General features: G+C 52.9%; 3 protein-coding genes across 6 annotated transcripts in view; all 3 read left to right on the top strand.

The window, feature by feature from the left end:
- LOC114894154 (ubiquinol-cytochrome-c reductase complex assembly factor 1) overlaps nucleotides 1-2,679 on the top strand; it is a 90,909-nt gene extending 88,230 nt beyond the window's left edge. For all 4 annotated transcript variants that reach the window (XM_029220573.1, XM_029220576.1, XM_029220572.1 and 1 more), the window contains one exon: nucleotides 1,150-2,679. In XM_029220573.1, the coding sequence (XP_029076406.1) occupies nucleotides 1,150-1,284 (135 nt within the window). In that variant the 3' untranslated portion in view covers nucleotides 1,285-2,679. The remainder of the gene's footprint in view (nucleotides 1-1,149) is intronic.
- A 9,806-nt stretch (nucleotides 2,680-12,485) lies between these two features.
- Nucleotides 12,486-17,566, top strand: FAM83C (family with sequence similarity 83 member C). The gene is given in 5 exon segments (XM_029219518.1): nucleotides 12,486-12,956; nucleotides 15,022-15,103; nucleotides 15,106-15,278; nucleotides 15,488-15,612; nucleotides 16,126-17,566. Coding segments are annotated over 5 exon segments (2,292 nt in total).
- A 2,339-nt stretch (nucleotides 17,567-19,905) lies between these two features.
- EIF6 (eukaryotic translation initiation factor 6) lies at nucleotides 19,906-26,423 on the top strand. The gene is made up of 7 exons (XM_029221373.1): nucleotides 19,906-19,963; nucleotides 20,222-20,340; nucleotides 20,475-20,560; nucleotides 22,338-22,513; nucleotides 23,053-23,229; nucleotides 23,417-23,598; nucleotides 26,129-26,423. Exons 2-7 carry the CDS (start codon nucleotides 20,234-20,236, stop codon nucleotides 26,136-26,138), a joined length of 738 nt encoding a protein of 245 aa, XP_029077206.1. The 5' UTR covers nucleotides 19,906-19,963; nucleotides 20,222-20,233; the 3' UTR covers nucleotides 26,139-26,423.
- Nucleotides 26,424-26,445: the final 22 nt, after the last annotated feature.

The raw sequence follows: 26,445 nt of genomic DNA on the forward strand, positions 1-26,445 counted from the left end.
CCAGTCAGAGATCATGCTGAGATTTTCAACCCAGGAGATGGGCATAGTGGTGGCATTAAGGACAGAAATGGAGTAATTGGAAAGAGGAGTTGCTTTTAGATGAGATAACAGGTCAGTTGACCTTGCACTGGAGACATGTGGAAATCCAGACCTGAGGTGTGTGTGAGAGACTGGGGGTGAGTGTGAGGGTCTGCAGCCTAAAAACAAAGCAGCGGGAGTGAAGGAATTCTTGGAAGAGGGAGTCGATGCAAGGCCTAAGATGAGGCCTTTGGACTCCTGCCACCTCTCCTTTCCTCCCAGTTGCCTTCTTACCCTCAAATGGAGCCTCATCTTTCTGAATCCAGTGCTGACTCCTGCTCTGATCCAGCTCTCGCCCTAGAGTTTGCCTGTGCACTTGAAAGCATTTGTCCTTTTTCATCTCCTTACCAGCAGAAGCCTGGGAATCCTCCCAGAGGTGGCCTTTATCGCCTAAGACTTGCCACTTGTTAGAGCACCTGCCTCTTGCAAAACTGCCCGACCACACCTCCCTGCAGCTGCTCCTGTTCTCCATCACAGGTGTCCCCTCTCCGCATTGTTCAGGGGGATAAACTCCCTCAGTCATCCTAGAGGGGTGAAGCTGGGGCCCACTAACCATGGGGTCAGGGCCCACTAGAGGACAGTAGAAGCATACACATTTTTTTTTTTAAGTTCCAGTGACTAGCAGTGTCCTTTTATCCTGTGGGGTACACGTTACTATTATGGGCCCCTTTCTCAGACAAGGGAACTTAAATCTCAGAGAAGGGAATTGGCTCACCTTGGGTAGCATTGCTACCCTGAATGGACAATCAGACACACAGTTCTGGTCCACAAAGTCAGGGCTTGTGTGTCAGACATTTGTCCATTCAGAGGCACAATGGGGAATTCCCTAAAGCCTGAGAAAGCTTCCTTAGTGACTTGTTTCTTCGAACCCCCTTAAATGAAATAATCCGGGAGATCAGAGACCACCACCCGCACCCCCCCGCCCCCACCCGCCTCAGGCTTGGGAGCTGGGATGGTCAGTAGCCCCTCGTGCCCCCGCCCCGTTCTCTCCTTTGGGAGGCTGGTTCCTTGTGCCATCTCACGTCCATCCTGCCCTTGTCCCTTTCCTGTTTCCTGTTCTCCTGATTGCAGATACAGTACCTGGACTCCATGAACGGTGAGGATCTGCTTCTGACAGGGGAGGTGAGCTGGCGCCCTCTAGTGGAGAAGAATCCTCAGAGCATCCTGAAGCCCCATTCCCCAACTTACAACGACGAGGGTCTTTGATGGGCTGGTCCCTCCAAACAGCTGGCCAACTAGCTCTGAGGAACTGCCAGAAGAGAGGTGGCTGTTTGGCCCAGGAAGTGGCCTGAACTGACCTTTGAAAAGCATCTGTCAAATACCTGGCCCCATTTGTGTTGATTTTCCTCTTATTATGCCCAGGAGTCTGATTGGGTGGGGTACGGTGCTGGGAGAACCCTTAGCCCTTCTAAGGTGTCCTCTCCCTCAAGAGAAGCCCTGAGAAAGAGCTCCCCTGCCCACACTCCCCAGGTCCCCTCTAGGAAACATGCGATTGACAGCTTTTCCCAAAGGCCACAGAAGGGAATGGGGGTAGGTTAGAAAGGGGACACCCCATCCCCCCCCCCAAGGGCCCACTGTGGCCTAGGAGCAGTTTGTAATGCTTCTGAGTCAAGACGGGTAACCATGCTCTGTCCTCCGGCGTTGAGCTGTGGGGTTGAGTTGGCCATTAAAAGAAACAGTGCCATGGCTCTTTATTCCTGGGTCTTTTAGAAACTTACCTGGGATGGTGGATGCCACGAGCCGAGGAGCACTGCCCAGCTCAGTTAGAGACAGGGAGGCGGAGAGGCTCAGGGGGGTCTCTGCTGCTGCTTCTGCCTCCAGCTCATGGAGATGTCACTGTTCTGGCCAAGGTACAGCCTTCCAGGCCACGACCTTGGGGACCCAGGAGGCCTCTATGGCCAGGGGGCTTGTCACATCCTGAGTCATTTGGAAAGAGGCCTCAAGAGGAAGGTCCCTTTGTCACACACATTCCCATTGAACTGGGTGAGGAACATGCTGCCTTTTCCTCTCTTGGCTCCCCCTTATACGAGGTACTGGGGAGAAGGGGAGAAGAGGAGAACACACTCTTCCTGGCTTCGTTGCTCCGCCCCAGGACCCAGCCCCGTGCCCAGCCTTCCACCCCCTTCCCAACTCGAGGAGCATGTGCTGCAGAGCCACCTTGGTCTGGGCACTTGAGGACCAGTCCCCTCCTCCCTCTGAGTGTGGGTCATCTCTGGGGGAATTTTCTTTAAATTGAAGAAAGGGGGCGGAGAACCATATTGCCCCTCCCCCCATCAAACTTCCTTCATTTAACTTGCTATAAAATGAGTCATATAAAGAAACTCTATAAGGGTGAGGTATATCTCACTTCTGTGAAAACATTACAAATCAAACCACCTTCTCTGAGTTTATTTAAGATGCTTTTGTTGCACAAGGAGCTCTAGAGTGAAGCCTCCTGTGTGTGTGAGATAATAACACCTTGTAACTCATTACAGCTGGGCACTATTTACATAAACCAGAGCTGGGCCAGGCAGGAATTTGCTGATTAATTTATTTTTAATGGAGTGAAGTATACCATGCACCAAAATAAACTTTACAGTGTGTACCTAACTGCTCCTGGAATGGATGGAAAAATTAATGGAACAGATTTGGCTCTCAACTCTACACATTAATTTATATATAAAAGTTATTTGAGCCTTAACCCATTTGCTGCCCAGGGCAGCTCCCCAACCACAGATCCCAGCCTGCAGCACCAGTTCAGCTACCGGGCTTGCTTTAGAATCATGGCATCTCAGATTGGCAGGACCGTTAGCGGTCATTTAGTCCAGCCCTGGTCCAGAACTTGACGCCCTTTCTCAACATCCCAGTTGCCTATGTTCATACGGGCCCTATATGAATACCTCCAGCAGCAGACAGCCCCCACCTGCAGAGCCAAGTCCTGTCTCCATAAGAAGAGTAATCACCAAACACTGCAACTTATGACACGCAGCCATGTTTCAAAGAGCCAGTCGATCTATCATGCCTGTGATGTCCCGAAGCCCTCACTTCCTGCCCGTAGGCGTCTCTCACTGACTACACCCGCCCCCCCAAAATAAAATCCAGGCTCCTTGGAAGCTGCAAGGCTTTTCTTAGTTTGATCCTTGTTTGTCTTTTTGAGTCTCTAACCCATTTCTTTTCTGAGCAACTGAACCACTTGGGGTTACCTGAGGAGACTACCCTGTATGTTTTCTCTGCCTGGAATCCTGTCCGCTCTTCTGACTAAAGAAATTACACATGTCCCCTAATACCACCCTCTCCTGTTCACCCCAGGCAGTGTTCTCCAGAGGAACTATTTTTAACATACCCACTCTCCATCCTGCACTGTGAACACCTTCAGAGTGGGCATTGGTGTTTGGATCAGTCGCCTTTGTTTCTCCAGCATCCAGCAGCATGGCTGGACCTTAGTAGGCATCAGTGTAAGCTTTGATCAATGAAAGAAGGAATGAATGACTAAATCACCAATCATTATCTATACAAGCCCAACAGAAAGCCCCTTTCTGGACCATTCTCTCAGTCTGTACTACAGTTCAGCTTATTTTAATAATTCAGTACGAAGTACCTCCTTTGGCCTTCGAATAGGAACGAAAGCCAGATGTTCTTTCTCTAGCTAAACGTTTTTCTATTGCAAATTGTTATTATACAGAACAAGTGAAAGACATGTTTTCTTTGCTCTCAGGGAGATTGCTCTCTAGGAATAATTTTGTCCTTTATTTGTACTCTGTATATGTCCAGAAAGGATCACAGCAAATTAACAGACACAGGTGTAAAAACTGCAAAACGATTGAAACAAAGTTTAAGAGATAAGGGCTTCCCTGGTGGCGCAGTGGTTGAGAGTCTGCCTGCTGATGCAGGGGACGCGGGTTCGTGCCCCAGTCCGGGAGGATCCCACATGCCGCAGAGTGGCTGGGCCCGTGAGCCATGGCTGCTGAGCCTGCGCGTCCGGAGCCTGTGCTCTGCAACGGGAGAGGCCACAACAGTGAGAGGCCCGCGTACCGCAAAAAAAAAAAAGGAGATAAGATGCAAGTATTGGTAGGTTAGAAAACCTAGCCCGCTAATAACCAACTTTCACGTGACCTTTTCAGCAATTTATAAAGTGTGATCTCAGGTGTGCATTGTCTCGCAGCAGTCTTGTAAAACAGGTATTGTTCTCCTGATTCTTATCCCCTTTACACAAGAGACGAGACGGGACTACAGCTCAGAGAGGCCTGGAAGATGAACCAGGTTAAGAAGGGGCCTAGAGTGCCCAGCCCTCATCTTCATCCCTGGAGCCCTTGCTCTCTCCCCACCCCACACTGCTTCCCACAGGTCAGTGAGGAAATCTGCAATTGAGTATAAAACCTTGCTCTGAGCTCCCTGGAAGCCAAAGGCAGAATTGAGACAGGCTGAAGGTTATGTACTTCCCATTGTCACATGAAAGGAATTATTCATCAGAAGAAACAAATACTTTCCTTACTCTTCCAAGAATATATTATAGGGTCTTAAAATGAGAAACACTGAACAATGTTGTGAAAATACCCCTAAGATTTCAGATTTGCCTAAAATTTTAAAAATTGCAAGTATTGCTTTCTTATGTCAAGCTGAGATTAAAGCCCAGGCTACACTTCAGCCAGTGTTTTTTGTGTTTCTCTTCTGCGCCAGATGCTGCTTGGCGTTTTCAGTTAGTATCTCATTTAATCCTCAGTGACAGTTCTGTGAGGTAAGTGTTATTAATAAGTTCTTGTTACTGCTGAGGGGGACTGAAGCTCAGGGAAGCCCAGATTTACCTTGCATGCAGACTCAGGCGGTTCTGACACCCAAGTCCAATGCTTTTAGTTCTAGAAAAGGAGTACTAGATGGGGAAAGGGTCAGTTGTGCTACATTAAAAAGTAAAAGGAGGGGCTTCCCTGGTGGCGCAATGGTTGAGAGTCCGCCTGCCGATGCAGGGGACACGGGTTCGTGCCCCGGTCCGGGTAGATCCCACATGCCGCGGAGCGGCTGGGCCCGTGAGCCATGGCCGCTGAGCCTGCGCGTCCGGAGCCTGTGCTCTGCAATGGGAGAGGCCACAACAGTGAGAGGCCCGCGTACCGCAAAAAAAAAAAAAAAAGGAAAAGGAAAACTAAAGCAGTATTCCAGCCACGTGGGCTTCTGTGGGCGCATACACATACTAACAGGAAAAGTCAGAACAAGGGAGCTCAGGTTCAAGGTTCAGAAAAGCCTTCGAGGAGTTGGAACATAAAGGATGGGCAAGGTTTGGGTAGGTGGAAAGAAAAATAGGAAGTGAGGATCCGCGGCACGGAGCAGGAAACTTCAGACTCAAGTGGAGCAGCTGAGTCGGTTGCCAGGGAAGAAAAGGTTGCCGAGATCCAGATGGGGCCACGGCTCAGGGAAGCCTGGGTAACGCTGTATCTGGCAGGGACTGTGGCCTGATGGGAGTGTGGGTGCACAGCGGCGTGCAGGGTGCATGGGTGCAGTCAGGAAGGATTCTAGCCATCTAGGCTTGAAGGCCTGGAAGCGATTGTAGAAATTCAGAGGAAGTTCAAACCCCAGAGGCATTGCAGGGGATAAAATCGTCAGGACTTGATGCCTCACTGAACCTGAAGCCTGAAGAAAGCTGTTCAGGGCTCTCCCGGAAGCAGGGAGATGGTGATGTCTAGCAGAAGACAGGAGCATGAAAAGAAGAATCTTCTTTGCATTGTGTTTTTTTTCGGGTGCTAATTACATTATCCTATGAGATGGGGCAGGGATTATTGCCCCCATGATGCACTAGGGAAGCAGGTCCACTGAGGAGAAACCACTTACTGGTGCAAGAAACCACTTACATAGCGAAGCTGACCAGTCTCATGTCTTCAAGCCCCACCCCACCTCTTTGGTGCATTGGTGCATGTTGGTTGTGTCTACGGGGAGCTGGTCTGACGGAAGATGCATCAGGGAGGGCAAGGGCATAGGGCAGGCCTGGACCTTGGGGGATGATGATGACCTCGGGGCCAAGGACTTTGGCCCTGTCTTGGGTATAGAAGGGACACCTGAAGTCATGAAACTGGATGAGTTCGCAGAGACGAAATGTGGAGGGTAGAAAAGGGAGCGGGGTGGGCGTGGGAGAAAGCATCCACCGGGGGAGGGTGGGGACGGGGGTAGGAAGAGATTAGGAACCAGCGTAGGAGGCGGAATCAAAAAGCTAGGCGTGGGCGGTGTGGGTGGAGCCTTCCAGGAGGAGGAGGCTCTTAAGTCTGTGTGCTGCAGAGCATAGGACCGGGGGTAAGTGGGTGGAGCTTAAGGGCTTTAGATTCTCCCAAGAACAAGACTTTTTTTTTTTTTTTTTTGCGGTACGCGGGCCTCTCACTGTTGTGCCTCTCCCCTTGCGGACCACAAGCTCCGGACGCGCAGGCTCAGCGGCCACGGCTCACGGTGGCATGTGGGATCCTCCCGGACCGGGGCACGAACCCGTGTCCCCTGCATCGGCAGGCGGACTCTCAACCACTGCGCCACGAGGGAAGCACCAAGAACAAGACTTTTGAGAGCAGGTTATGGCAACAGTTGTGGTATCTTGGGAGGTGCCTAGATGAGAAGAAACGGAGAAGAATCGGGCAGGAGGTAGGAGAGCAGGTGTTTTCAGCACAGGAAAGAACTGAAGATTGCATGGGGGTGCGGAGGAGTCGGATTAAGTGTAAAGCAATGAGTGGAGTAGGAAGCGTCCCTCAAACGTGAGGAATTAGGGTTAGATCCCTCTGGAAGCGGAAGCCTGGTCTGGAGAACAAGGGCCTGGCTTTGGAGGGGAGGAGGGAAGCCTTTCCTGAGACCAGAGATTGGAGGACAGGTTGGGGGCAAGTGATTTCTGAGGTTAGGGCCCAGAGGGAAGGGAGCTCACACTGGTCTCCATGCCTGGGGAACCTAGAGTTTATCAGCCCTTGGGGTGAGATGGGGAAGGAAGGGGAGTGGGCAGTTTGTGGGCCGAGAACCTGACAGTCCCAAAGTGAACTCTTCCCTTGGGAGCAGCCCTTTACTTGCTACCCTGGTTCTGCCCCCTTCAGCCTTCTCCCACTGCATCCCACTGTGCCCTGACCACTGACACCATGGACTTGGCCTTAGGAAGGATAGGCCAGACCTCAGGCCCCTGGCCATGATCTTTTACCCCCTCACTCTGCCCTGGTGATAACCACCCCTCACAAGTTTTCTGTGGCTTCCAGGGGACTTCCCTCAAGCTATGCTGCTGAGCCCAAGGGCCCAGACCCTGCCCAGGTCAAGGGCCTCCACCCCTCTGATGAGGCGAGAAAAGGTCCTGGAGATCCTGGCCGGGGATTTCCGGGAAGGGAATCTTCAAGCACTGACCCGTAACGTCAAAAAGTGATAGAACACAATGTGAGCACTAGAAGGGACTTGGAGACCTCCAGCCTCTTGCTCTACAGATGGGAGGCTGAAGCTCTGAGAGGCTCACTCAAGTTTTCACAGTCGGGAACCAGAATCACTGACCTGTGCTGGCTTGCTTCTTCCCTCTTTTTCTCCCCCCCTGTGGCCAGAAACAGTTCCTTCACCTCCCAGTCACCATCTGAGAAAGAGCCTACAAGAGGGCTGTACTCTAATTGGGGGTGGAGGGCGGAACATGGTTCCTCTAAGCTTCCAGAATGACTCATGAGCTCTAAACCCCAAGCAACTGGTTTATACCTCAGCTTATTCTGTGGCTTATAATTATTTCTGAGTCTGCCTTCCCCACTAAACTGAGTTCCTCCAGGGCACAGACTAAGTCTTACTCATCTTTGGGACCACAGTGCTGGCCTACAGTTAGCATTAAATATATGTTGGGTGGACTGAATGGGCAGAGGGAGAGGGGATGGGGAGGGAGACGTGGCTGGATCTATAATGTTAGGGGCTTAAGAGATCAATGGCTAATATGTCTTCTTCCCCTCCCAAGTCCAGAATGAACTGAAAAATAAGAGACAGACACATGGACATCAAAATGGGGGCTTTACCAGTATTTCTGATAAAGCGGATTGGAGAATGTAGCTTTTGCTTTTGGGCCAGATGGACTTAATAATATCCTCCCCCAAATAAACACCACGCCCCCCGCCCCCCAAAAAGGGCAGACCTCTCTCCCTGGCAGGGACAGAACCTCCTGTGGAATTTTACAGTGTAGATCAATGGAGAATATGCTACTTATGCCTACAGCAGAACCAAGAGTGAGAGAGAGAGAGAGAGAGAGAGAGAAACCCAGAAATATTTGAGCTCAGCTCCTTCCCTAAGCCACTAATCAGCCAAGCCATTCCCCTCCTCTGGGGAGGATGAAGCCTGTGAGGATTTAGGGAGTGGTCCTCTCACCCTTCCCCTCCAGGAGAGTGGAGTGGGAATTCTCTCCCCTTATGGAAACATGGGGAGTGGGGACAGGTCTCCCACTGTGGGATGGAATACGGGACGGATAGGTAGAGGGGGTGGAGGGAAGGACGTGGGGGAAAGGGTGAGACCCCATCGTTACAGTGTAGACCCAGACACAGTCACCTTTCCAAAGCAGAATGCCAAAATCCTTATTCCTTGTGATCGTACTTGCCCAGTGCTCGTCTGTGTATGCAGAGTGGAGAGAGGACCTTGACTCCTGTGAGCTGGGATGAGAGGCCAAATCTCAGAGCCACACTCCACTGACATGGCCCAAGGCCATGTTCATCTTCAGGGCTGGCCTTTGGTCTGGAAGAGGCCGGAGACGGACCCGAAGGAGCTTCCGTGGTGCTGCTTCGTTTGCCGTCAGGCCTTCACTGAGCCCCTGCCCCTTCATGGCTGGAAAAGCTCTAAATTCAGCATGTACTGAGCTCCTCGTTCTCTCAGTCAGGCGCTTGACACAGAGTAGTCCACTTGTTCCTCACAACCACCTGGTGAAGGAGATGGTGTTGGTCCCATTTTACAGATTACGCCACCGTGACTCAGAGTTGTGATTGTTTGGCTCACCCATTAAGTTCCAGAGCCAGTGTGGCCTCCTGAAGGCCTGTGTGGCGCTCAAGAACAGCAAACCACACCATCTGGGTTGTTTCTGGGACTCCTGCTTTGGGCCACTCTGCCCCCGGGGGCCTGCTTCCTAAGTTATCCTAAAATACCGCTCGATGGATCTTGCCAACCTCTGGGCCTCAGCAAGGCCCTCTTCAGGGCGTGGCTCCAGACGGCCTTTCCGGCAGCCCTTTCCCTGCACTGCTGCTTGCAATACCTTCAGTAGACAGGCCCCCGCCCCTCTAGTCCTCCAGCCTGGAACACCCAGCCCTCCACCCTGCACGTCTCAAAATCTGTCTCATCCTTTAATACCCAGCTCGAGCCAGTCTCTGGGAATCCTCACGACTTGTGCCTGTGTCAGGCTCTTAGGTCACTTTGCCTTCATTCAAGGGATTTAGGCACACTCTGGCACCCCTACTAGCCCTGGCTGCTCCTCCCGGGAATCCTGTCTCCCCTGACCCAGAGGTGTCACAGTAAAGGTGTGTGGCAGTGTTGGCATCAGAGCAGCCTGCAACTGAAGGGCTGCAGCCCGGCCTCTGCTCCCACCAGCCCCACACGACATTCACCTGCCCAGGTGCCACTCAGCTTCTAAGAAAGAACAGACAAGGCTAAATGGCCCCTAGGATAGCAGAATGATGCCAGGCAGGCGCCTGACACACCCCCTGGACAGGAAAATAATTTTCTTCCTCTTAATAACAGTTATTAGGGGGCTATGCCCGACCCACTGCATCCAGGGTCTGGGCTTAGCTATCTGTATGGCTCTCGTCACCCTGGGTCCCCACCCCTAGACTCAGCCCCAAGGCTAGGATATACTTGTCTGCCCTCCCATTGCCCTTTACCCACTCAGCCCATAGGATGGGTGGACAGTCCTGCAGCCCTGGGGGATTTCGTTTGATTTATACGCTTTTATTATCAGGGTATCCGGGATCCCTTGGAGCCCTTTTCAACTCAGTCTTCCCATCCTTGCCCCTCTCAGCTGAGCTCCCTTGTACAGACACTTAGTACCACAGTCCAATGTTAGGGTCAAAGACCACCCCTGCTGCGCAGACATTCATGCACACAGATATGCACCCAGACACATACACGAGAACACACACAGATGCACAAGCAGGTAAATATACACTGATGTGCAGCTAGATACCTAAAGACAGCCAAGCAGACACACAAACGTCACAAATAGACAGTATGTAAAGTACACACACGCCCAGGTATATAGTAATGCGTAGGTATAGTGTACAGGCATACCTCATTTTATTGTACTTCACTATACAGTGCTTTGCAGATACTGTTTTTTTTTTTTTTTACCAACTGAAGGTTTGTAGCAACCCTGAGTTCTCAGATGATGGCTAGCATTTTTTAGCAATAAAGTATTTTTTCATTATGGTATGTACATTGTTTTTTTAGACATAATTCTATTGCACACTTAATAGACTATAGTATAGTGTAAATGTAACTTCTGGATGCACTGGGAAACCAAAAAAATTGTGTGATTCACTTTACTGAGATATCAATATTTGCCTTATTGCGGTGGTCTGGAACTGAACCCATAATATCTCTGAGGTGTTCCTGTCTATGTTGAGTTGAGCCACGTGAAATTGTCAATATTCAGTGTTTTTTTTTACTTAAAAAAATGGAATCTAATACAAATGTGGGCATGGAGGGAAATATTAAAAAATACAGAGCCAACTTTGTACACCCATGTTCAAGCAGTATTATTCACAATAGCCAAAAGGTGGAAACAATCCAAGTGACCATCAGTGGGTGAATGGATAAACAATGTGGTATATACACACAATGGAATATTATTCAGCCTTAAAAAGGAGGGAAATCCTGTCACATGCTTCAACACGAGTGAACCTGTATGCTAGGTGAAATATGCCAGTCACAAAAAAGACAAAGACTGTATGATTCCACTCACATGAGGTAGCCAGAGTAGTCAAATTCACACTCAGAAAGTACAGTGGTGGCTATCAGGGGGTGAGGAGGGTACTTAGCCTTTCATAGGTACAGAGTTTCAGTTGGGAAAGATGAAAAAGTTCTGGAGATGGATGGTGGTGACGGTTGCACAGCAATATGAGTGTACTTAATACCACGGAACTGCACAGTTAAAAATGGTTAAGATGGTAAACTTTATGTTAATTAAAAATAATTTTTTAAAAGATCCAAAAATATGTACTGTCAGGTAGACATATACACACTGAGGGATAAACACAGGAACTCAGCAACACAGAAGCATGACTCCTCCCCTCCCAGGAGTGCTTCTCTGACCCAGATATGGCCCTGTTCTCCCCCTAAACAAATCCAGAGATAAGGCCCTGCCACCTCGGCTACCCCCGTGGCTTGTTACCCTCCCATAGTCTGGCTCCCCCTGCCCCTCACGCAGCCTCCCCACGCCCAGGGAAGGGCCTCCTTAGAGTACCCGGGGCTCTGATCTCTGCCCCTGCCCCTCCTGGGTCCCTCTAGGATCCTCAAAGACAAAGCCCCATTCGTCTTTAGTCCCAGGGCCCAGCTTGATGCAGGGAGCCCCTAAATCCCCTCGCCAGCACCAGCCCCGCTGTGCATGCATTGGGCCCCAAGTGAAGCTTTGTGGGCATAGAGGAACCTGTGTCTGATCTGGACATGATCACAGATCAGTTAAAGCAAATGCAGCCAGTACTAAACGGGGTCGTTGAGACATGGCATTAGGTCTTCTGCTGTCCCGGCCACCCTCATGGGACCTCGTCCCTCCACAGAAAGGTGGGGCTGGCACCCTTGTGACCACTTCTGCCCGGCCTGCCTTCCCAGCTAGCTGCCATCTGCTGAGCCCCCTTCTCCAGCGCAAAGCCTCACCCTGCTCCTGAGGACTCCGGGACTAAGGCCCTTGATGGAGGCAGAGACCGGAAACTGGCCTGCTGTTTGCCTCCGGACCATGCAGTGTGTCCCCCGATCCTCTCAACCAACTTTCTCACTAACCATTTAATACTCAGCCCCCGAGGAGGGGAGAAAGGCTGGGGTCTGGCGCCACCAGGTCAAGAGCTTCCCCAGAGCTGAGGGTGGTGGAAACGCAGACATCGGGAACACAATTTTTCAGGGGTGGGACAGCATTTTTCACTGGGACTCCGGAAGGGCAGGGTTTGGAGGAAACTTGCTGGGAGCCTGGTGGGGATGCAGCAGGTGACGCTGGGGTGGCGGAGGGAGTGTGTGCTGAGTAAGGACCTTCCCTTTCCCCGGGCGGCGGGCGGGCGAGTCCCAACAGCAGGCGGACATGTGAGGCTGACCCAACAGGTTCCCGAGGCCGGGGGCAACGGGGTGGAGCGTGGCTCTGACAAAGGGCAGGCGGGCGGGAGACAGTTTCTGCTGGTATCTTCTTCCTGCTGCAGCCAGCCCGGGGTGCAGGCCATGGAGCCTGCTGGAGGGTGAGGGTAGCCGGTGGGCAGGCGTGTTCGGAGGCGCTGGGAGCTCAGGGCATGGCGGGGCCCCTGCGGTGCCGGGTGGAGGAGCTGAAGCGGCAGCGGTGGCGGGAGAGCTCACCGCGGATGCTCCAGCACAGCGAGGCAGCCCGGCTGGCGACCGATGCCCTCCTGGAGCGGGGTGAGGCTGCCTACCTGCGGGTCCTCTCCGAGGAGCAGGAGCTGCCCTTCCTGAGCCCTCTGGATGTGGACTACATGACCAGCCATGCGCGCGGGGGCTCTGAGCTAGGCGAGGCTGTGGGGCCAGGGGCTGCCGGGCCTGACCCCCTCAGCCTGCTCTCCGAAATCACCTCCGGCACTTACTTCCCCCTGGCCTCCGACGTAGACCCCCCGGACCTGGACTTGGGCTGGCCCGAGGTGCCACGGGCCACGGGCTTCAGGCCCACGCAGGCTGTGATCCACTTACAGCGGAACAAAGCCAAGAGAATCAAGGACCTTCTGCATTTCCTCTTCAGCCAGGCCCGCACGGTAAGGGCCTCGTCTCTTCAGACATTCATTTCACAGATGTGGAAACTGAGGCCCAGGGAGAGGAAGTGTGGCCACACAGCAGCTTGGGGGCAGCATTGGGACGAGAACCTCTGCCCCCTATCAGATCACAAGCTCCTAGAGTGTGGGCGTGTTTTATTTACCTTGGTAACCTCTTGGCACTCGAGGACATTATGAACAAGCTTAGAACAGGGGATGGGTCTCAGGGACTCCACAAACACCCTGAAAACGTGTGCAAAGTGGTGTTCATTGCAGAGGGGGATCCTCTCTCTTTTGGGGGAGAGGGCCTATGGCCTTCATCAGATTCTCAAAAAGGTCTGTGATCCCCAAACTAAGAACCCCAACCTTGGTGAGCATCTGAGCCACCCCCTTGAGTTACAGAGGAGGAAACTGAGGCCAGAAAGGGACTGGGACTTACTCATGAGGTCCAGTCAGTTGGTGAAATGGAACCCGGGGCTCAGGGAGAGGGAAAGGGCTCTAGACTCAGGCCCCGGGCCCCAGGCACAGCCCTGCTTCCTGACAAATGGTCCCAACTGAACCTCGCTTTGTGCACTGTATCGCCACTGGCCTGAAGCAGGGGAAGGGGCGCTGGTGCCTGGGCCTCAGCATGGCCTTGAGGGCTGGGCTTTTAGCTCTGCACCCAAAGGAAAGAGGAGCGGAAGCTGCTGGGCTCAAGGATGGGGAGCAGGGCTCAGGAGAAAGGGAAGCGGCAGAGCAGGTGGGGTGTTTGTACCTGGGAAGCCTTCAGCTACAGACTAGCACAGCCTCACTCCTGGAGCCCTGGCCTCTGACTCAGGAGGCAGGGAGATGGATCAGATGACCCTAGGCAGAGTTTGGGGTGGCTTAGACTCAGTGCTCTTGCTAGGGGAGCAGCCCTGAGGGTACCTGCTGCAGATGTTAGGAGCCAGGATGCTGGCATCCTGCTGGTACCTCCAGAGCCTCCCTGGCAAGTCTACCTACGTCCCAGGCAGGGGAGGGCCAGACCTGACTGGCACAGGGAATGGGGTTATTAGTGAGATGGCTGCTGTCATCACCCCTGCCCTTTGATTTTTCTTGCTTGTCCTGTTCCCCTCACCTGTGGCCAGGCCTGTGCCATGGACTAGGGCATCCCTCAATGCTTTGGTTCCTCATCCTCCCGTCTAGACCCTCCACCTCTGGGTCAGGAGCCAAGCTTCCACTCTGGGCTGTCACTGACTCTCAGAGTGATCTTGGGAAGTGCTTCCTCCCCCTGTGGCCCAATGGCTTTGTTTGTTAAGGAGGCAGCAGGAGAGGAACATTTATTGGGCTTCTGTTGTGTGTTGAGTATTTTCACATTAAATTCCCCATAACTCTTGAGAGGTAGCTATCACTATCTCCATTTAGCAGATGAGGAAGTCGAGGCTCCCAGGGGTGAAGGAATTCGCCTAAGGTCATAGCACTAGGAAGTAGCAGAGTGCAGGTTCGAACCCAGCTCTGTCTGGCTCCAGAGCTGGAGTGCTTTGCTCCGCACCTACTGCCTCTCAGCCTGGACTGGGAGAGGAGGTTCTCACGGCAGATATTGCAAGCCCCGCCTCTCCACCGAGCAGAAAACTTGGTCCCAGTTGTAAGAGGTCACAGCAGATCTCTGCAGCTTCTCAGCGAAACAGGTGGGTCTAGCAAAGGGCACTGAAGACCCCAGTCATTGGCCTGCAGCTCTGATCCATGAGAAGGGAGCCTCAGACAGACAGCCAGAGCTACAGCTTGAGCAAGTGGGGGGAGTGTGAGGTGCTAGCCTGGGAAGTGGGGTCTGGGTTTTGCTTCTGACTCTTTCCCCCTCTGGGCCTCAGTCTTCCCATCTGTAGAGTAGACCTTTAGACTGGTACAGCTGATCCACAGACCTCTTTGAGAATCAGATGACAGATAAACAAACCGTCCTTAGAAAAATGCACACAAAAACTTTCAAACAGCCTTCTGGGCTTCAAGACAGTGAAACCCCCCAGCTTCCAAGTCAGGAACCCCCAGGCTGGGTCACCACTAAAAGCCCTCCCAGTTCAGGTGTTCTCATGGGCTCTGGCCTCCTGCTTTTCAGTCCAGTGCTGTTTCCGGGGATCTAGCCTCTACCCCTGGCCTCGGCAGCGCCCCGGGCAGGGCTGAGCTCCCCCCCCCCGCCCCCTCCAGGTGGTGGCTGTGGTAATGGACATCTTCACCGACATGGAGCTTCTGTGTGACCTCGTGGAGGCCTCGGGCTGGCGTGGTGTCCCCGTCTACCTGCTTCTGGCCGAGGAACACCTGAGGCACTTCCTAGAGATGTGCTACAAGATGGACCTCAATGGAGGGCACCTACGGGTCAGCAAGGGACGGGGGCAGGAACTGGGGTGTGGAGTCAGGGAGGGCAGGAGAGTCAGTCGGGTGGTTCGTGAGCATCAGGGGTCAATGGGAGTGGGAGGCCGGGCTCTCCTATAGCTATTTTGGGTCAGAGACCCCAGGAGATTTAGACATGGCTTGAGCCCTGTCCTCTAAAGGTGATTCCCAACCTCCCTCCCTCCTTGGCTCAGAACATGCGTGTGCGGAGCACGTGTGGGGACACATACTGCAGCAAGGCAGGCCGCCGCTTCACGGGGCAGGCCCTGGAGAAGTTCGCCATCATTGACGGTGAGCAGGTGGTGGCAGGCAGCTACAGGTGAGCAAGTGGATGGCGGGGAGGGTGCCTGGGGCTGAGCCACCGGCATGCGAGGGTGCCTGGGACCTGGCAGCTTTGAACTTTCCTTTCTTCATCCATCCCTTCCACCATGAACTGAGCAGCCGCCATGTGGCAGGCATGGTGCAGGGCCAAGGGGCCAGTGTGGGGAGCAAGACAGCCCTGGGCTGGGCCCTGGAGGAGCTCACTCTGTGGGAGGACTACTTTAATGCCCTTGGCATAGAAAATAACTCTTGCACCTCGGAATTGGAGGGACTTCAGGGAACCTGGCCCTTGGTCCATTTTACAGATGGGGAAGTTGAGGCTGAGATGCGAAACCACATGCCGAAGTCCACTAAGCTGAGCTAGGGCTAGAACAGACTCCGGAGTCAGAGCTCTGCCCCCTCACTTGGGCCCTAGGGGTGCTGGTGGTTTTATCTTGCTCCCCTGTTTGTGACTCCTGCCTGGCGCCAAGGTCCTGCACTTTGCCTCCTGACCCTGACCCTCTGCCCCCAGCTTCACCTGGCTTTGCAGCCAGGCCCACACGAGCATGGTGCTGCAGCTGAGGGGTCGCATTGTGGAAGACTTTGACCAGGAGTTCCGCTGTCTTTATGCCGAGTCCCGGCCCGTGGAGGGCTTCTGCGGAGGTGAAGATCCCCTGTCTCCCAGGGCACCGTGCCCTCCCCCAGTGGCCCGGTCCTTCAGGCCCGGCATCCCCAGCACCACATCCTCGTCGTGCTCCAGCACCAGCCTCAGCAGCATCAAGTGCTCACCTCGCATGGGTCACTCCTCCTACCCAGCTCTGCCAAGAGGCGGCGGCTGCAGTGACATGGCTATGGGATCCTCCTCCCCGGGCCCTGCCCGCTGTGAGGCCGATGGCCAGCCCTCCCTGCAATGCCAGCTCTCAGACCCTAACCACGGCCCCCTGCTTGGGCCCTACAGGGCCAACCTGAGCAAGCTGGGGGCATCCCCCTGGTCCCAGTCCTCCCCTGCCCTCAACCCCAATAGCACCAGCCCTGTGACCCTGGCAGGGGGGTCACCTCTGCTTGCTCGCCCTCACCCCTTCCTCTCCTTTCCCCGGGGTGTCTCAGCTCTGTCCGGGCTCCCAGAGAATGGGGTCACAGGAAGCCAGGAGCCTAGCCCCCCACGAGGCCGCTGGGTACCCGGCACAGCCCTGGAGGCAGTGGAGGAGAATAAGGTGTCTCTGAGTCAGAGCCATGGCCAGCTGGATCTCCTCGTCCCCTTCCCCAGGGCACGAGAAGCAGGGGGCCCTGATTCTGGGGTGACCCCCATCTCAGGCTCCCTTTGGCCTAGTGAGCAGGCCCCAGAGGACAGGAGGTTGGCCTCAAATCAGAGATACAACCAGCTGGATCTCCTGCCCCAGGCCCAGGATGCCAGGGGTCCCCCTGAGTCAGGCTCCCCCAGGCCTGGCAATCGGACCCCAGAGGACAAGAGGCTGTCCCCAAACCACAGCCATGGCCAACTGGACCTCCAGGTACAGTCCCCCAAGGCTGGGGGCTCCAGAGTGCCCCCTGAAGCCAACTCCTTGGCCAGGCCTGGCAAGCAGGGTAAAGGTGAACAACGGCAGACCCTGGGACACAGCCAGCTGGACCTTATCATGAAGTTTGGCCCATTCTGGGGTGAGGGGCCTGGGTCCAATGATCTCCCCAGACCGAGCCCTGGCAGAAAGCCTGGAGTGGACTCTGGGGATGAGAAGCGGCTGACTCTGGGCCACAGCCAGCTGGACCTCATCACCAAGTATCATCAGTTACAGGGCACCAGGCAGGGACCTGAGCCTGGCCTCCCCAGGGGCCCCACAGGTGGCCAGCGCAATGGCAGTAGCAATGGCCTGTCTGGGGATGAGAAACGGCTGACCCTGGGCCACAGCAAACTGGACCTCATTATTCAGTACAACAAGTCCAAGTCCAAGCTGCTCCAAAGCCGCTTTCAGTTGTAGTCCTGCTCCCAGAAGGGACATGTCCGTCCTCCATCCACTGTGACTCTAGATTGGCTCAGGTCCCAGACTCTGGGGTGGGAGCTCGAGCAGGGGCCTTATGGGGAGGAGAGGGAGTCTAGAGGCCCAGGTTAGACATTCCTTGGGCTTGGGATCCTTGCTCACACACGTACATGCACACACATGGGGAAATGGAACCCACAGTTACTGGGCACCTGCCGTTTGTCACTGTGCTGAGCCCTTCTCACCAGTTACTTTTCATCCTTCATCCTCACAATACCCTACGAGATAGAGCTCTAGTAGGTGTACAGCTCTAGGATCATAGATATTATCTTCCCTATAATATAAATTTAGAAGCTGGGACCCAGCGAGTTTGATGACTTGCTTGGAATCAGGTCCGAGTAAGTGACAGGGGCTCAAATCTGTGTCTCTGACTCTTAATTTCTTAAGATCGTGTTTTTGCACAGACAGGACACAAAATATCAACAGTTCCCATGTCCCCATGCACACAAAATCCACATAATAACAGAGATGCTCCAAATGCCTGCACAATATACACTGCACACTGACAGGTTTCACACCCACAAACTACACCCACAGATACAGTCCATGTGATAAACCAAAACACTCAGGATTCTAGTTATAGGTACTCAATAAATGTCATTTGGGTAAATGAATGGTTACATTCGGTGCACACCGTAGACCCCTTAGGATCCACAGACCATAAATATGCACATAACCACACACACACACACACACACACACACACACACACACACACACACAGAGGCATGCATGCACCAACCAGTATCTTTTTGTACCTAAGCTGTGTACCCAGTCCTGTGCTGGACATGCCATAGGGTTGAGAAATGAATCAGATTCAGTCCCTGGGAGACAAGGATTCAATGCATAAACGACTGGTATATCTAATTAAAGGCTAACCAGTGACAGAAGGTGGTAGAGAATGAAGGCCAGCAAGTGGTGGTGATGATGGAGTGGTGAGAAAAGTTTCTTAGAGGAGGCAGCCTTTGAGCCAAGCCTTGAAGGGTGGAAAGGACTTGGATAGATGGAGGCGAGGGTTAGAGGAATTCCTGGTAGAGGGAACCAGCTGAAGAGAGGCCATGGAGAGGACTGAATGAGTGGGTCTGAGATGAATCTGGGAGGATGGAGAGGACGTGGATACACACACACACATACCAGCCTCATTTTGCTGAGTGTCCCTAGAAGTATAGGCTCTGTCAGATGTAGGTCCTTTTCCTGAGCTTGCGACCTGCCTGGGACAGTATACGTGATACAAATCAATAAAAGCAGACATGCTATGACCCAGCAGCAGCCTGGTGTATCCTGAAGAAGGCAGAGTTATGAAACTGCAGGTTGGGGACAGGGGAAGGGCACCATTCAGGCCAACTATGGAGAGGTCCTTGAAGGAGAGAGGAGGGCTGCAGGAGGGCTGGGGGATGGGGAGGAAAGGGGCTCCAAGCTTCCCTCTGCCCTCGCTGAGAGTGACATTCTGCGAGACCCTGGGGCTTTTGTACAAAATGGGGGCCAAGTTCATCCGTCCACCAGAGCAGGTCTCTTGACTGCCACCATCTGCGGGCGGGGCGGGGTCGGGGTGGGGGAGGGAGGCAGAAAGTGGCTGCCCATCAGCCCCTACACCCTTGCCCACTCTGGACCCTCCCTGACACCCGGCTTCGTCCATCCTCTCCTCTCCAATACCTTCTTCAGCATGGTTTCCTTTCATCCTCTGGCCGCGCCTCCTTCTCCAGCCTCTGTTGTGGTCTTACTTCTCCCTGATGGACACCTTCTCCGTGGGTGACTTCATCCACCCCAGGCTTCAGCTCCACATCTCAGCCCTTCAGTCTCCCCTGGGCTCCAGATCCGGCCTGGGCATCTGTCCCACACCTCACTCTGTCCCTCACCTCTCCCACACCTGCTCTTCCTCCTCGGGCTTTACTTCAAGGTATAACTCCGTCTGGGACTTCCCTGACGGTCCAGTGGTTAAGACTTCTCACTTCCAATGCAGGGGGCATGGGTTCGATGGCTGGTGGGGGAACTAAGATATAACTCCATCATCAACCCATCTTCTGCAAGACATCCCTGGCTCCTCCATTCTTATGCCTCACATCCAACCAGCACAGGTCTGGGTCGATATTATCTCCTACAAAGCTCCTGACTGAATGAATAAATGAATGAATGCGAGCTTGCTGGAGGCGGGGCCAGGCGGGTTAGAGACAGGACCACTTGCAGCCATAGAGTGCTCCCAGAGGCTGGCGCTAGAGTGGTCGCATGCGTAGCAGCGTGCGCCGCGTTCTCTCGGAAGTCTCCCAGGGAGGAGGCGGAAACGGAAACCTACCGAGGGCAGAGGAGGCCCCTCGCGCGTGCGGAGGTTTCGTTTACGTGGTGAGCGGTTGTGGCGGGACACCGGCAGGGTCAGCTCCGGGCGCCCTGGGTCGTGAGGGGTGGGGGCCGAAGGATTCGGGGCTGTCGTGTCTGGAGGGGCTAGGTGGGCGGGCCCCGAGGGCTGGGGGCCGAGAGGGGCGGGGTCGCGGCGGGGCCTGAGGCGCGGAGGCCGCGGGACCCGGACCCGGACCCAGGGTCGAAGCCGGAGCACCCTGTCCCGGGAGAGGATCCGCCGGCCCTGAGCTCCCTGTCCCGCAGCCCCTAGGCCTCATGGCGGTCCGAGCGTCGTTCGAGAACAACTGTGAGATCGGCTGCTTTGCTAAACTTACCAACACCTACTGCCTGGTGGCCATCGGAGGGTCGGAGAACTTCTACAGGTGCGGCGGGAGCCCGGGGCCCGTGGGCAGTGTGTGGGTGGGTGGCTGGGAGGGGTACTTGGGAGTCTGGGGCTCGGGCAGAGGGAGGGTTCAGGCCCCCCAGCCCCGTGACCACCGAGTCCTTGTCCCTACAGTGTGTTCGAGGGTGAGCTTGCTGATACCATCCCTGTGGTGCACGCCTCCATCGCCGGCTGCCGCATCATCGGGCGCATGTGTGTGGGTAAGCTAGCTGGAAGTCGCCGAGGGAGGAAATGGAGCCTCCCAGCGCCTTTAATTATACCCCTAGAAGGGACCCCGGGTGACCCAGGGATTCCTAGGCTTTCATCCATTATTTCCAGGGACTACAGAATCTCTCAGGCCTGTGCTGGACCCTAAGTGTCAACAGATCAGGGACAACCTCTGGCAAAGGCTTCTGGATCATTGTAATCACAAATAACATTAAGGGCTTTCACTTTTACCCTTGTTTCAGTCCTTGTTCACGAAGACCCTGGGAGGTCGGAATTACTGGCCTAATTTGACTGATGAGGAAGCTGAGACTCAAAGAACCCAAGTGACTCGCCCAGTTCCACACCTGGTGTGAGGGAAGATTGGATTCTCATCTCTCCCCGGCCACTGACTCTGGGCAAATTGCTTCCACTTTCTGAGCGTCTGTTTCTGCCTCTAAAAAATGACAAGCTGGGCTTCCCTGGTGGCGCAGTGGTTGAGAGTCCGCCTGCCGATGCAGGGGACACGGGTTCGTGCCCCGGCCCGGGAAGATCCCACATGCCGCGGAGCAGCTGGGCCCGTGAGCCATGGCCGCTGAGCCTGTGCGTCCAGAGCCTGTGCTCCGCAACGGGAGAGGCCACAACAGTGAGAAGCCTGTGTACCGCCAAAAAAAATAATAAAATAATAATAATAATAATAATAATAATAATAATGACAAGCTAAGATTCTGGGGCGTACTGTTCAGTTACCCATTTCAATCTTCAGTTCCCTTTACCATGTACCCCTGTGTCTCTCAGCACGGTTGACTCCGGCCATTTGTCCTTCTTTGAGCTGGATCTGTCTGCCTTTACTGCCTCCCCTTCTTTCTAGTTTTGCTCAAATAGGAGTTTGTTCCTTTATTTTTAATCATAAGCCTGATGATCTTGGACTCTTGAGTATTTTCTTATTTTCTTATTCAGGCAGAACATTCTTATCCCTAACCATGACCTTTGGACTTGAAGCTAGTTCTTATGTAACAAGGGAGGTCTTAACCTGACCTTTGGTGGGTTTTTTTTTATGATGGGAGAAACTTATAGTTGAGAAGTTCAGAGTTGTGACCTTGCAGAGTTAGGCAGAGGTTTAGTCATTGTTGTCACAAGATAATTGTGGTTCATTCATGTTGCCGTGTACTGTGTTTTGTGTAGGTGTACCACGGTGTATTCATTCATTCTCTTGATAGTGGGTATTTGGGTAGTTTTCAGTTTGGTCTGTTATGAGTATTGCTGCTATGTTTCTTAGTGAACAAATGTATGTATTTCTATTGGATATATAATACCTAGGAGAGAAATGGCTGGGTATTCAATGTAGTAGATGATGCCACATAATTATCTGAAGTGGTTGCCCAGTTTATACTCCTATTGGTTGCTCCATATATCTTTGCCAACACTTGGTATTGACATTCTTTTAAAAAATTTAGCCATTCTGGTAGGTGTGGAGTATTACTTCAGTTTCTTAAAATACAACTAATGCCCAAGAGCGCTTCCTGTTAGTCCTGGTTCCTCCTGGCTGATGATGGCGAATTGGGCAGGATGTGTTGGGACAAACTCCTAGGCCGTCTCTGGCCTGCCCAGTGGGACTCCTGGTCCCCCGGGTGTTGTATGGATCAGTGGTTTGGAGGACTGGGGTCTGGGTCTAAAGCTTTGCTGGGGAAGCTAATTGGGCTGGATTGTATCCCCAGCCCCCAGGGCTCAGCAGGCATCTTGTGTATTCATGGTCCATCCTTGTCCCACCTTCCCTAATTTGGGTCTCCCCAGGGAACAGGCATGGTCTCCTGGTGCCCAGCAACGCCACCGACCAGGAGCTGCAACACATTCGCAACTGCCTCCCAGACTCAGTGCAGATCCGGCGGGTGGAGGAGCGGCTCTCGGCCCTGGGCAATGTCACCACCTGCAATGACTACGTGGCCTTAGTCCACCCAGACCTGGACAGGGTGAGGCGGCCCAGGAGTCACAGGATATTAGCCGAGTCAGCGGTTAGCCACCATTCTTGCCCATCAGACAGGAATTAGGGGTATCTCTTGTGGTTTCTCTTTATACCTGGGCTCCTGCAGTTCAGACATTGGTTGGAATAGTGAACAGAGGCCTTCCATGGTGTGATCAGTGTCAGAAAGAAGCTAGGGAGTGTATTAGTCCTTCAGAATCAGGGAGATTGACCCATCTGGTCTTGAAGTCAGGGCCAGGAGAGAAGATTGACAGGTGAACTCTTGCCTGTAGGTTAGAGGAAAGAAGGGTAATGTGGAGACCAGCCTCTGGCTCTTCAGGGCATGCATGGATATTAGGGGCTCCATAGCTGGTCTAGACTCTGCTCCAAGCTGTATTCCCTCCTTTTTCTGGGTGAAGCTTCCATATGCAGCTACATAGCAGAGGAATGAGCTTAGGGAGTCATGCCCTGGGTGGGTCTGGGTGTGGAGGCCCTGGGTTCTTTGATCTGCTTGTTCTGGGCGCTGAGCACAGTACCTTTGGCTGACAGGAAACAGAAGAAATCCTGGCTGATGTGCTAAAGGTGGAAGTCTTCAGACAGACAATAGCTGACCAGGTGCTGGTAGGAAGCTACTGTGTCTTCAGCAATCAGGGAGGGCTGGTGCATCCCAAGACTTCAATTGAAGACCAGGATGAGCTGTCCTCTCTCCTTCAGGTCCCCCTTGTGGTAAGCAGTCTTATTCTCTGAGCTCTGTCTCCTGCTGGAGCAGATCCCTTTGCCCAGTATTCGGGAATCTAGATTATTACCTGTCACAGTTTGGGTTTGGGCTGAGGGTCAGGGAGAAGGGTTTGGGGAGAGTCCTCATGACTTTGGCTGTTGTTGCCATGATCCACACTGAGCCGTCCCTTGGCAGGCGGGCACTGTGAACCGAGGCAGCGAGGTGGTCGCCGCTGGGATGGTAGTGAACGACTGGTGTGCCTTCTGTGGCCTGGACACGACCAGCACAGAGCTGTCAGTGGTGGAGAGTGTTTTCAAGCTGAATGAAGCCCAGCCTAGCACCATTGCTACCAGCATGCGGGATTCCCTCATTGACAGGTATCTGGGCCTCTCTTCTTTGGAGGGGAGGGGAGGGGAGGGGAGAGGAGGGAGATGCCACCTGTAATGGGAGCCACACTGTATTCATACTGGTAGGTTCTCCTCGCGTGTGAGGCCACATCTGCACGCTGCCGAGCAAGCACAGGGCACAGTCCACAAGCATTTCCTGAGGACCTGCCCACTGCCGTCTTTGAAGACGCTGGCTCAGTATATCCCTTGTGTAGTCTGTCTTTTATTTTATCACTGACCACATTCTTTTGCAGTTTGTATTTGCCTGTGTGTCAGTGTCCCCAGCCAGTAGCCTGAGACAGGAAAGAGCTTTTTAATTGAAGGAAGGAGGGAAGGCTGCTTTTAGGAACTGAGGAGACCCAGGTGCCTAAGGGACTCGGGGGTGTGGGGAATGCATCAGAATCACCGTCATCTGGACTTTGTGGGTTTAAAACAAGAGTGGGTTCTTGGGCCCTACCCCACTAGAGTGGGTTCTTGGGCCCTAACCCTGGAAGGTTCTGGGGTGTTAGGCTCTAGAATCTCTTCCTTTGGAAGAGCAGCAGGTGCTGGATATTTAGTGCCTCCCCCCCCACCCCCATTTAGGATCCTTCTCAAGGCACGCCATACCCGGCTAGCACAGGAGTCTTTATGAGGATAGAAACCCCAAAGTAGAGCAAGTGTCCAGTAGCAGACTCCCTACTTAGCAGGGGCAGAATTTCCCTTCATTTTCCCTCCTTCATTCATTCAATTGCTTGATGTTCATTGAACCCTATGGACAAGACCCCATGTGGGATAGTTCAGCAGCTTAGTGCTACATCCTGCCTCTGAGAGGGACTTAGATTGTAGCAGGGGAGAGAAGATGTAGTGGCCATATATAAGTTAGCTACCTTCAAAGAAGAAGTAAAAGGTGCCTTTTGTGGTTTTGGAAGCTCCTGTGATACACTTTCTGGAATCCAGGAAGGTTTTGGGGAGGACAGATCATTTAGTCTGGGCTTCAGGGAAATGAGTAGGTAATTGAAAATGCGAAGATAGGGTGGGGAAGCACTTCAGACAGAACCAGGGATGGGGAAGTGTGGAAGGTGTGAAGGGGAAAGGTTTTATTCCCAGTGTTGAGGACTCTGAGTGCCCATGTCAAGAAGTTTTGACTGTGGGTGTTTTGACCTTTGCTTTATGTTTGGATACTTGTTAACGTAGTTTCTTGCCATCACCCCTCAGATACTGATTCCCTCAGTTTGGCGTGGGACCCAACCATGTGTGGTTGTTTTAATAATCTTTCCTAGGTGATTCTGATGAGGGCAGTTTGGAGACCACACTGACAAACTCTGCTGTCAGCACTGGAGAGCAGTTGAAAGGGTCTGAATAGGAAAGTGGTACCAGTGGTTTTGTTATTTGTTCAACAACTTTTTTTGGAGCACCTACTATGTGCCAGATAGTAGTGATGGGTTGATGAATAGAATATACCCTTCCTCCCCTTTTGGAACATTGAACCTCATAAAGAAAACAGTACTTCCACAATTAACCATTTAATTAAAGAACAAAATGAAAAAAACTTCTTAGCAACCTAAGAACAGAAAGAAATTTCTGTAACCTGATAATTGTTACCTACTAAACTACAGCAAATGTTGTATTTAATGGTGAAACTTCAGAAACTGCCAGGCAGAACTGCCTGCAGTCAGCAGCCCTGGTCAGCATTGCAGTTAAGATAAAGACATGGGTGTTGGAAAAGAAGAGACAAAACTCATCAGCCTCCTTTGGTTTTGAACCTGTTGAGTTTGAGGTGCCCATGAGACCTCACAAGGAAGGTGTCAGGTCGGGGATTAGAAATATGTACTTCAACTTCCCCAAAGTTCTTTCATTTCTTCTACTTAAGATTTTATGAGGAAAAGCCATCCTAGGAAAACTAAGATAGAATCCAACTTTTTTAGTACTTTAAAGAGAAGTAAAAACTTCTGATAACAAAAGAAAAACAAACAAGAAATATGTACTTAAGGGAATTTCCCTGGTGGTCCGGTGGTTAGGACTTGGTGCTTTCACTGCCAAGGGCCTGTGTTCAGTCCCTGTTCGGGGAGCTAAGATCCCACAAGCCGTGAGGGGCAGCCGTAAAAAAGAAATACATACTTCATGTTTATAATCGTGCACATGATTGTCACCTCCAGGAAGAATGTTCTGGCCGCAGCCCTGCCACTAGAGGATTTGGGGCCTGGACGTGTCCCTTACCCTCTCTGAGCCACTTTGTTCCCTTGTCTAATGTCTGTTGGGCTTGACCTGTGAGGCTCTGATTTATGATCAATAACGATTTGAATAAGTTATTGAGTTCACCCACCCGAGTGGAGGAGTTACTTTTAGTTTTTAAGCACTGAGAGTGCTAGACTGGATTTGTGATTTGTGGGAGCAGTGGAATCTGGAAGGGCCTCTGTGTGTGGCTCTTCGGGGCTGAGCTGGAACAGAGGTCCTGGGGTAAGGGTGGAGGCAAGCACCTTGAGAATGGAGGGTGAGCTGTGCTCTGTGAAGCACCTACTGACAATGCTCCTTCTCTCTCTAGCCTCACCTGAGTCACCTTCCATACTCTTCATGGGCTCCTGGCTCTGGACTTTGGCTCCGTCTCCACGCCCCACCCAGTCTGTCCTGGATGCTGGCAGGGCCGTAGCAGAGAGCTCACCTGGACTCAGTGGCTGGACGCCCAGCCCTTCTTCACCTGTGCCCATCTCCTGAATCTATAGTTACTGCAAAAATCTGCCACATCATGCTGGCCGGCAGGTCCTATGGCTTCTGGCTGAGAGCTCTGTTGTCTGTGCCAACCCATTAAAGGGCAGCTTCTTCCGGCCATTCTGAATGTGTTATTTGGGGACCTCAGCCTGC

This window comes from Monodon monoceros, unplaced genomic scaffold (genome assembly GCF_005190385.1).
Source record: "Monodon monoceros isolate NGI ecotype Baffin Bay Population unplaced genomic scaffold, NGI_Narwhal_1 Super_Scaffold_13, whole genome shotgun sequence".
In the NCBI taxonomy this organism is placed as follows: domain Eukaryota; kingdom Metazoa; phylum Chordata; class Mammalia; order Artiodactyla; family Monodontidae; genus Monodon; species Monodon monoceros.